Source organism: Lepeophtheirus salmonis, chromosome Z (assembly GCF_016086655.4).
Source record: "Lepeophtheirus salmonis chromosome Z, UVic_Lsal_1.4, whole genome shotgun sequence".
Classification (NCBI taxonomy): domain Eukaryota; kingdom Metazoa; phylum Arthropoda; class Copepoda; order Siphonostomatoida; family Caligidae; genus Lepeophtheirus; species Lepeophtheirus salmonis.
In genome coordinates this window covers 9,681,964-9,693,166 of record NC_092584.1, presented here as the reverse complement: position 1 = coordinate 9,693,166, position 11,203 = coordinate 9,681,964, and the positions used below count along the sequence as shown (strand labels likewise).

The 11,203-nt window shown below is 35.4% G+C and overlaps 1 protein-coding gene across 1 annotated transcript; it reads left to right on the top strand.

Moving 5' to 3' along the window:
* Positions 1–7,504: 7,504 nt before the first annotated feature.
* On the top strand, positions 7,505–10,307 carry LOC121130407 (putative lysosomal acid lipase/cholesteryl ester hydrolase). The gene is made up of 4 exons (XM_040726163.2): positions 7,505–7,681; positions 7,735–7,951; positions 9,147–9,401; positions 9,468–10,307. Exons 1-4 carry the CDS (start codon positions 7,565–7,567, stop codon positions 10,112–10,114), a joined length of 1,236 nt encoding a protein of 411 aa, XP_040582097.1. The 5' UTR covers positions 7,505–7,564; the 3' UTR covers positions 10,115–10,307.
* The last annotated feature ends 896 nt before the right edge of the window (positions 10,308–11,203 follow it).

Sequence of the window (11,203 nt, the reverse complement as noted above, 5' to 3'; positions counted from 1 at the left end):
GAGATGTTCAATACCAAGATTAGAAGGGAGTTTGAGTCCTCTAAATTTTTTTGTACTGGATACACTTCGAAAAAAGTCTCAAATGGCTCCAATTCAAAAACAATTTTGAAGACCTTTAGGCTCCGGACTCCATGGAACGACAAACGACTGTAATCAAGGGTGGAGCTGTTTTTATTGATTAAAATAAAACGGAATCTATGAAGTTTTGAGAATCTGGTTTTATGTTTTAAATATAAAATCTGGTTGGAGAGAAAATCCTTTATGCACCCCGTAAATGTCGGATAGGGCATCCAATTGACTCAAAATGGTAATTAATAAGAATCATTGTTTGAAAGAAATGTAGGATCATTATTTGTAAAAGAATTTAATTTATACATCATCAACTTTGAGGGGAAAACCTTTGAGCTGGCTTGTATATAGACATCTTCTACACATATAGAACGAAAGAAAATAACTCCCTCACTGCATTAATTATAATTCATAACTTGTCAAATTACAGAATGAATTAGCATATTATAACAAATCTTGTGTCTTATGAAGAGGAATTCAGAAAAGAATCACTCGCTTCTGGAGTTTCTATTTTTTTAATATTCATAGAAAAAGAATAAATTTACATATTCATATAATACTATTATACCCACTAACCAACCAAAGCATTCAACCACCATACGGAGTGACATTTATTATTATCTCCTGTTTGGAAACAGTGGGATTAGGGATTTAAATGGGCTTACAACCATACGTGTTCCCCACTACTCCTAATCCAAAAGACTACATAGTATTATAATAACAGATTGAAAGTATTTTGTAGAGATTAGGTGCGTTCATTCAACATTCATTTGAATGCTCTAAGTCATTTACCACTAATAGGTAGAGGGGAAGACACGACCATTCAAAAATCTATTGGGAGTCAGTAGGAGTTTATTTGGGGCCGTACTATTATATTTTGTTTCGACTGACACATTTGTAGTACTGTTTCAGTCCTTATGAGTCCTTGAGAGATCCCCTCTCAAGGATCCCCAAAAGGAGTACACTAACGAGGTCAAGAACGAACGAAGAGCTAAGGGACTTGCTGTGTGTCGAAGATGAATTGGAGCATGAGCTCCTGTTGGTCTCCTCCCCTCTTGAAACATGGGAGGACTAAAGCAGAGGGATACGTCTTGATTAATCGAATTTGGAGTGGAAGTGCTTCTATAAAGAGATACATCCGAAATTGAATCATCATAATCATTACTTTCCTTGGTGAAGTTGGGAGTTGGGTGGTTCTTAATATTTGAGGCTAACTCCGCGGGAAATGCAAGTATTTAATCTTGACTCAACATAACTTCCAATAAGGGTTGCAAAAAGTAGTGTCACAGAATGCACCCCAAAGACTTCTCCAATGAATCTCGTTGCGTTGCAACGTGGATCCCTCAGAGCAGACACAATATTAATCAAGTTAAAAGTCCCAAATCAAGATGATCACTCATATGATTTAATTGCATTTTCTTTTTCAAGTAATATTCCTTTCTTCAATATTCAATTTCTTGTCTTTCTTAACCTGATTGGCCTTGCCCACTGTTAAAATCAATTGTCGATATCGTCGTACATAAAAGGCCTTCCTCAAATCTCTCACATACCACATCACAGTCCGCTCACTGACATTGAGATCAATACCATGCACCCTCTTCGGCTTGGCCCGACTTCTAGTGATCGTGGTGTCTACATCCTTATTGATCTCGATTGTTGGCGTCTACTGCTACGAGAGGATCTCTCAAGGCTCTAATCTGATGTTAAACCGCTTTTTATCGTGTAAACAAGACTCAAAGAGACCTTCATGATCTACTCGACAATCGCTTGGGCGTGGAACAAATCAGAAACTCTTTGCCATTTCTTCTCCATGCTGACAACTGGGGATTTTTGAAAGTTTTTTTTCTGACTGTTTAAAGCAACCTAGTATTTTAAAATATTAGCTCTAAAGTAATACAGATTGATTTAAACTCAAGTCCACAATTTTGACTGACAGACTGTATTATATTGTTACTTAGTTATATATCCTATTGTATTGTAAAAAGTTAACGGACTGGATAAAAAAAAACTGGAAGGAGATGAGAAAACTGATTAGAAATTCAGTTGTAACACAAATCATGGAATAACGTAGCTCAATGGTAATTATTAGGCGTAACTTCGCGTTTCTGACGTCCCTACTTAATGTATATAGAATTCAAAGATAATTCCTAAATCAGATTGGAGTAATTGTATTATTATAATGTTTTTATACTTAAAGAAGGGATCTGTATAAAGAAAAAACTAAGTTTATCAATTAGAAAAGGAAAAAAAAAGGTTGATGCGTGTGCTCTTTTTTCTTTTTTGTTCATAATTTAATCAGTCATGACGATGTAAACATCTCCTTCTAAAAAGAATATCCCCTATTGATTTAAAAATGTAAAATATGATAAATAGATATGAAATAAAATATAATTACAATATTTTTCCTAAACTAATACTATTTTAAATATAGAAAATCCCCCCCCCCCAAAAAAAAAAAAATCACTCGCTCCCGCCTTCTCCTTGTGCTTGTACAACAATTCCCATCTCTGCCTAATAAATGCAACTCCATCTGACCAATGAAAGGAACACTTGAAATAAAAAAAGATCCAACACAAATTTGTTATGGACCCAAGATGAGTTTTCAGTGACGGAATTATGCTTTCAAAAGGATGGCAAACAGTACCAACATTGTCAAAGTGTGGTATTTCTCTAGTTGAGTCAATTGTGGTGGAGAGTATGGTCAATATTATTTTATGAGCCAGGACGGATCAGCTTATTACTGTTGCCGAGGCTGCTTGGGGTGTAACTCCACAAGAAATATTGCATATCAGCTGCGCAAGTGTTTTAAAGACTGTGTTGTCCGTACATCCTAAGCCCAGTTTTAATTTTCTTAACCCATTTATGAAAATCAATGGCTGGCAGAGATTTTAACTCCTAAACCTTTTAACATTCTTTATTTTTTTATAAATAAACATATTCATTATTTATTTTTTTGGACTTCTTACAATAGTATTGGAAATATATGTAGAGTGGTAGGGTTTCTTGCCCTTGGCAATTAAGTAAGGGTTTTACATTTATCATGGACACCAATGTTAAATATAAATGATTAAATAACAACACAATATGATCAATTAACATTGGGAAATTTTTTTGTATCAAAAATATAAAAAAAGTGTACATAATTTGCAATTTTGATTTAATGGTCCTTTAAATCGTTTCTCCCAAATAACAAAACGTGTTTCTGAGGGTATAAAAAGCATTCCGAGATGATTAAAAGGGACTTAACCCTCAAAAGAACATTCATAAACAAATAAAACATTGTTAGACCTAATTTATTATTGTTATTTACACTGTTTCTCATTTCCATGCAAAAAAAGGAGTTATACTTTGTGGAAACAAATTTTGCCACTTGCCATTTATTTGTTAATATGACACATCCGTTGGACAATAAATCTTATTTAACTCTATACGTGATACGTGCGGCTTAAAGCATCAAAATGAGAAGAATTAATAATTTTTTTGTCTACAAATTGTAATATACCCTGAAGTCTATCAAAATCTAAACACTTTGAATTTTAAACTTCAAACAAGTTTAATACATTAATTAACAATAGAATTTGAACAAAATTAATATTATAAATAAATGTGTGTAGAAGCTCTCTTAATCATTAATGTAGCCACCCTTAGCGGCAATGATGGGCTCTATGCGGTGGAAGGCAGGGCACCTGATGTGGACATAGTCATCCGTCATGGTGTCCCAGAGATGTCTGAAGGTGCCTTTGAGGGCCTCAGAGTTTGGATGACGGACAATGCAGACCTTCACCTCGACATGCAGTCAAAAGGTGTTGTCGAAGGGATTGGAATCAGGACTGTAAGGGGCAAAAAGAGTTCAAAAGAACTCGAAATACTCATTCAAAAGAGCCTTCCAAATGAGGAGATGGGGTTCTTTCATTGCTGGTCTCAAAAATTGACTCTCCACCCTCACAAGGCTCTTTCTACCTTCTTTATTAATAGTTCTCTTGAAGTCTGGCGTAAAACCCCGAGATATCTTACATGGGCCATCATGGACTAGAGAGGATTGGCCTGCACTGTTTTTTAAACTCCTCCAGGTCCAATTTGGCCTTTTTTACACACCCCTTCTTCTTTTCCAACGTTTTGGACTTGCTGACAGCTGGAGATGTCCAACTGCTTAGAGTTTGACGAATGGAAATTCGTCAATCTCGTTCTAGTATCATTCTCTCAACTTCTACATAAGCTAGAGACATCTGATTTGATTTGTTTATGCTTTAAAATATATCGAAAATTGAAGTTAATTTCATTAAATATTGAATTAGTGGGTGTTCGGATTTCAATGGAGCAACCGGTAGTAGGAGTACCCAGCATTACTCATAGTAAATAGGCATGGCTGCAAAATGTTTCTTTGATAATTAGGAATATAACCTTTAAAAAAATCCACAGTTGTTACTGTCCGTGCGCACAGCCATACGTAGTTACTCAATACTACAAAGAAAACATATCCTCAGGTTTTGAGTATAATTGTATGTATTCGGAAAGGAGATTCACTAGACCGGAACAAAAAACTAATGACAAAAGCTGAGGAGAAGTAAACTAATTCTTCAGATTCCCAATTTAAAAAAATACGGGTCAGCTAAAAAATACACATGTTTTACATAACTGTCAATATAATAGGAACACACATTATTTTATTTAGTTATATAATTTATTATATTCCATAACTAAGTCATTTAAATAAAAGAAAACTATCTTCAATGACGTCACATTGGATCGGCTTTACTTCATTTTTATGAACAGGCAAATGGGATTGGATAGGACTCGACTGGACCAGGATATTTGCTTCTAAATAGGGAGCCAATTTAAACGGTAATTTAAGTTATAACGACCTTGTTTATAGATATATTCAAGGTTAATTAGAATTTAAATAGTAGTTATCATTCTTATTTACAAATTAAGATAATTATTTATCTATTTGTATTATTTTTTATCAGAGTGTTTGTTTGTTACCTTGCTTGATTTGCTTTGCTTTGTGAGAGGGCCTTTGTATCGCGTTATCCATCACGTTCATTCATGTTTTTATTACATGTTTGGACAATCAACAATATAATATGTATCCAATATGTTTAAAAACGTCTTGAATAGAAAGTAATTAAGTCGTGTTTGGATTTTCTTATATTTAAAATAACAAGTAATTAATTAATGTCCATTGAGATTTAATAACAAACAAATAAGTTAACTTCTATCAAAAGTGTGTTGGCAGGGCCGACCTTAAGCAACAGTGGTTGCAAAGGTGTAATAGTTTAATAGGTTTTGGCTGGATTTGAACTAAAAGTTACTTTATAAAAACAAAGGACAATTGAGACGAATTATAATTTTTTTAATATATAAAATGAAGGTCATTAGAGTAGAATAAGAAAATGTCGTTCAAAATGAAAAGATTATTTAAAAGAATTTCCATGCATATTCTTTTCTAAAAAAGTCCTTAAATGAAATATAAATAAATATTATTCAACAAAAAACGCATAATTAAACAAAATTTTAGAAAAAAGGGCATAAGAAAGGTTAACTTTCTTTAAAAAGATCATTTAAAAAAATTATATTTAATTTTTTTTTCAAAAAAAAAAACTTCTTTAAATGTTATATGAAGAACATTTAATAAAAGAGGCCATAAGAAGCCTTGGTCTTTTCTAAAATAAGTTAAAAAAAATAATACTTTACTTTATTCAAAATTACCGTCCTTAAATGAAATATGGAGAACATTTAATAAAAAAGGCCATAAGAAGCTTTAGTCCTTTGTAAAAAGGGTCCAAAAACAAAAAATTGAAATTTATTTACTACCGGGCCGTGCAAAATTATTTATCGATGATGTAAATATACTTTTTAAGAGGTTTTGTGGCAACCAATCTGATTGTTTTGTATTTTTACTATTAAAATAAACAAAAATCCTTCCTGTGAGAGCGTAACAACTTCCACAAGTGAGACTATGTCCAATCAGGAAACAAAGAGGATCAAAATTGCAGCCCTCATCCGAGCGGGAGTGCCTCATAACAACATTAAGGAACTGGTTGGGGCCTCGTTGAAGACAATTTACAACGTTTCCAAGCGTTTGGAGGCTGGGGGTGACCTCAAGCATACCCCTGGGGCTGGCAGGAAGTCAACTGTCTCAACAAAGCAAGTAAAGGCAGTGTTCAAGAGGACTCCCAACAGGCCCATTGCCGACATGGCCAAAAAGATGAGAACGTCGACATCAACTGTTTCAAGGGCATTGAAAAGGGCTGGAGGAAAGTCCCTGAGGCGTACTGAACGCCCTCTGCTAACTGAACGTCAGCGAGAAGTCAGACTTGAGCGTGCCAAGAAAATCTTGAATGATATCAAGAGCTCATCTGGACGCATCATCATTTTTTCAGATGAGAAAACTTTTACGGTCGATCCTGTTTTCAACAGGCAAAATGACCGTGTTGTAATCTATGGAGATGTTGGGAGATCCAACAGGAAGGCCATGAAGCCGGTATGGTTCCCCACTGGCTCAGATTAACAACGGAGGATTATGTGAAGATTCTGGCGTCCAAGGTCCTTCCGTGGATCAAATCCATAGTCGGCAACTCTCCTTGGGTTTTTCAACAAGATGGAGCATCCGCCCACGCTTCCAAGAAAGCTCAGGAGTGGCTCAAGGACAACATGAACTTTTGGCCAAGGACTACTGGCCCCCTCAGAGCCCAGATCTGAATCCACTAGACTTCCTATCTAGGCGCACGTGGAGACCAAGGCCTGCAAAAACGACAACAAGAACATAAATGCCTTAAAGGCTGCTGTCAACAAGGCCTGGGCCTCCATGGACGCCGATTACATCCAGCAAGTATGTGACAGGTTCAGACGTCGCCTGACCAGTGTCATTGAGTCAAATGGTGGCTACATTGATTAAATTTGATCACAAACTATTTTATTATTCTAAAAATGTATGAATAAATTGTTTCTCAAGTCATTCAAATGTCATTATTGTCCGCGATATGTTCTGAACAAAAATCGGTAAATAATTCTGCACGGCCCGGTATTTTCGTCATTAAATATAGAAAAAATGTGTTTTAAAAAAACATTAATAAGGGTTGGCAATTCCTAAAAAAAAGGTCATTTTAGAAATATAAAATATCAACTCTACAAAAAAAAATGCCAATAGATTAATGTTATTAAAAAAAAAGGGTACTAAAAATATTGTTTTAAATGTTATTTTTTCAACTTGCTCCATGCTTCTTCCCTCAGGCTGAACCCAGCCATGGCTTTATTGATTAACTTTTCAATTTATATAATAAGAGATATTGATTTTGTTCCCGCGCAATAGATTTTGTATAGGTACCCTTCTTTGAGCAATGAATCACTTTCAAATGATACATGTACTTCTTTTTTGAACATTGACCCTTCTGATAAGAGCTTCATCTTTTACTTCACAACACTTGAAATCAACAAACTTAGTTTATATTATATTGTAAAAGGTGATGAATGAATCTGTCATTGAAGGTGCAACATGGCAAAGCCTCGCTCCTCAATTATTTTCCTTATATTCACGGTTCTTCTCTCCTACGGGCTCTACTCCTTGGGAAGAGACATCAGAGATACAGTCCAGAAGTTGAGGAAAAGAGTTGTAAGTGAGGTTGTTATTTGTCTCTCAGCTATTTTTATCTTCTTTTTACATAGCCGGAATTAGTTGCCTCTCATGGATATCCTATTCAAGAGCACTTTCTTACGACCTCAGATGACTATGTCCTCTGTATTCATCGAATCCCTCATGGGAAAATTGATGGGACTGTAAATCCAGTGCCTATTTTGTTAGGGCATGGATCTAGTATGGGTAGCTCTGGTTTTTTAGTAGGGGATCCTGAGGACTATCTAGGATATGTTCTAGCAGATCATGGTATGAACCGTGTCTACCTATCTATGGGTAGTGTTGTGTTGCTTCGTATTTATTCAGTCCAGTTCAATATTAGGACCGGTCCCCCTGACGGTCAGAACTAGAAATGATTAAACAAACTTAAAGTTGAGTGACAAGGGACCGAACTTTATAAGTTTCTGGGGGCAAATACGCAGGACTGAACTGGACTGAACTGAATGAGATTGCAGGCCTAAGTAAGGAGGTACACAACACTATCTCTTGGTCACCCCATGGGAAAATTTCACGAGGGAAAGGACTTGACTAATATTTAGTATGTGGTATTATTAGCCTAGAAATGAAATTTTGGATCTATAACACTATCCAACTCTGAACTCTGTGAGTTTTTTTAGTCTACGTTGGCCTCAAATAGGAGATTATTCCCTCCTATTTCTCTATTTTCGAAAACTGGATGTTCTTGGCTCCCTTTTTTCCTTTATTTTAAGCCCATATATTCAACCATATGAGTAAAGCGCTCGAGAAAGGTTTCCTCAGATTAGACATTTTCAAAGCATCTAAGGTCTAAGATCTTGTTGGTATGATGTCCCTGATCCCATATCTGCACTTATTTCTATCATTTTGACAGCCGAGTTTGTTAATGAAGTTTCTCCCCCCATTATAATCACGAATATCATTTTGGATTTTTAGCCGAATAAAGGACTAATTACCTTGGGGTTCACCCCATGTTTCATCATCGTTCAGAGTTCATCCACGTTCTCCCCAGAAACCAGCTCAGGTTCTTTATTTGGAGGTGGATCCTCCATCAGTGAATTCATAATTATGTTCTACGTTAATTGATGATCATGATCAACATCTTGAAGTGAAGTTTTAGATGTCATCTATCCCTGTCTGAATTAATTACTAAATTAGCTTAACAAAGTTGATCTTCTATTTTTTATAAAAAATAGTGTTTATAGTTTTTACAAGTATTATAGCGGCCTATCATGCTTTGGTCTACGATATATGGCTAATAAAACATTTATCAAAATGCTAGTTTCTTCATCTTTAAGACAAAAAGAGCTTAAGATACAAAATTTCAATTTTTGAGTAGAACTTTTATCAATGATACAACATACCAAAGTTTAGTCATATCCGTTTCCTTGTCAAAACTTCTGATGCAATGACCCACATATAGGTATATTTCCATTACTATAGAGACTCACTCATTTGGTCCTTACAGGCTATGATGTTTGGCTTATTAACAATCGTGGAAATAGTTATTCCAAAAACAGCACTCTTCACGATACTTCCTCCAAACCTTTTTGGGATTTTGGGTTTGAGGAAATGGCTCTCCTGGACTATCCTCAGGTCATTGACTATATTATCAACATCACTGGAGAAAAGTCAATTTTCTTTTTAGGGACATCTCAAGGAGCATCCCAGTTTTTGGGCCTCCTTTCTGATCTACCAGACTATAACTCAAAAATCCGTGGAGGTAAGTGATGCTAAGTACATTTTTGCCATGATCCGAAAAGTTTTAATTCTTTTCTTTTTTTACAAGGAGTTCTACTCGCACCTGCCATCTATGTCAATAGTTCAACTGCAATTCCGTTTAAATATTCCCGCGGTGGAGACTTGTATCAGTTTATTTCAGAGACTATATTTGAATCTTATGAAGCATGGCTTGCCAAGGATTTCCTCATGTGGGCTGCACATCGACTCTGTTCTCCTAATGGCCACCTACACACGTATTGCCCACTCTTAGGAACTATTCTCTATGGGGAGGCTTATTTAGACTACGACATTCTACACCACTACGCGGATCATATCTTCCACGGATCCAGCTACCGTTCCTACTCCCACTTTGCACAATGGCATCGCTCCGGGTCGTTTCATAAGTATGACTTTGGTTCTGAGGATATCAACGTAGAAAAGTATGGAGTCCCAGAGCCTCCTATATACGATTTGAGTAAAGTAATCTCCCCCACACTTTTTGTCCTTGGTGGAAGTGATGAAATGGTGATTTTAACTGACGCCCTCCGACTCTACAATGATCTTCCAGATGTCATCCCGGGAAAGAAAAGAAAGAAGATATTGTTTGAGTATAGTCATACGGACTTTGTGGTATCCTCACGCTCAAAAACACGACTCTTTCCAATTATTCTGGATTATTTAACGGAAATAAATACACAATTGGAGGGAGAGTAAGGGAGGGATGAGGTGGAAAGAGAAAAGTCATTAAAATCATTAAGGCATGATACTTAAATTAACCTTTAAATCGTTGTTGCAATTATGAGCGTTTATAATGGGGAATGTCTAATATTTTTAGAGCTTTTTTTTTTTTTTTGTTTTGTTATTTTCATATATTTTTTCTTTTATTAAATATAAATACTTTTATGAATTTTTTAATTGATTTTTTCATAGATGCGTAGATAAGTTACACATTCTCACACAAAATTATTCAGAGATATAAAATGAACCCCCTTAAAAAACACACTTATGCTCAAAAAATCAAAAAGATATAAGTAAGAAGTGATGTAAATCGTGGTAATTGTATAGGTCTTCATTTAATTCCTGAGTAGCTCATAAAAGATGAAGAGTGACCCTGAGTTATATGTAATTGTAAATCCTTGTTGGACTCAGAGTATAATTGGGTATCGACATCGGAGCAGTTCTTTGACAATGTCCTTGTTTATTTCCTTCGTCCGCTCCTCCCTTGTATCAGCTCATTGTAGACCTTCTCCAGTAAAACATTCTTCAAGTTATCAGAGTTGCTCTGCTGATTTTCGGTTTCCACTTTTTAATAATGTTCATTAGACACACGATTACACTCAATAGACGTAATTTATTTATTCATATAGAGGGCACTCTTAAAATTCTTCACAATAAATATAAGTAAACAAACCTAATACCCTATTGGTCTCCACCAAGGCCTTTGTCAACTCCACAATCCTTCGACTGTCGATCCCAATCATCTTTGAGGCCTCAGGATTGCTGATATCTAGATCTTTCTTCTCTCAAGTCATCACACACAGCGCAGTTTCGTTCTGCCTCTAAAAATGTAATTAGCTTGAAATCTTATGCTAATTACTCCATGGCGGTGTTTTGGGGTCTAAGTGAAACGTTTACATGATTATTTCAGCACAATAATAAGCAAGGTACAATTTTGTTCTCATAGTTGACAGAAAAATCCGGAAATCAGCAGTGCCAGATTTCATTATAACATATTCTAAAATTTTTTTACAGAATGGAAATTTATAGAGGCTTTAAAAAAAAACACGTTTTGCTAGCTTTTCA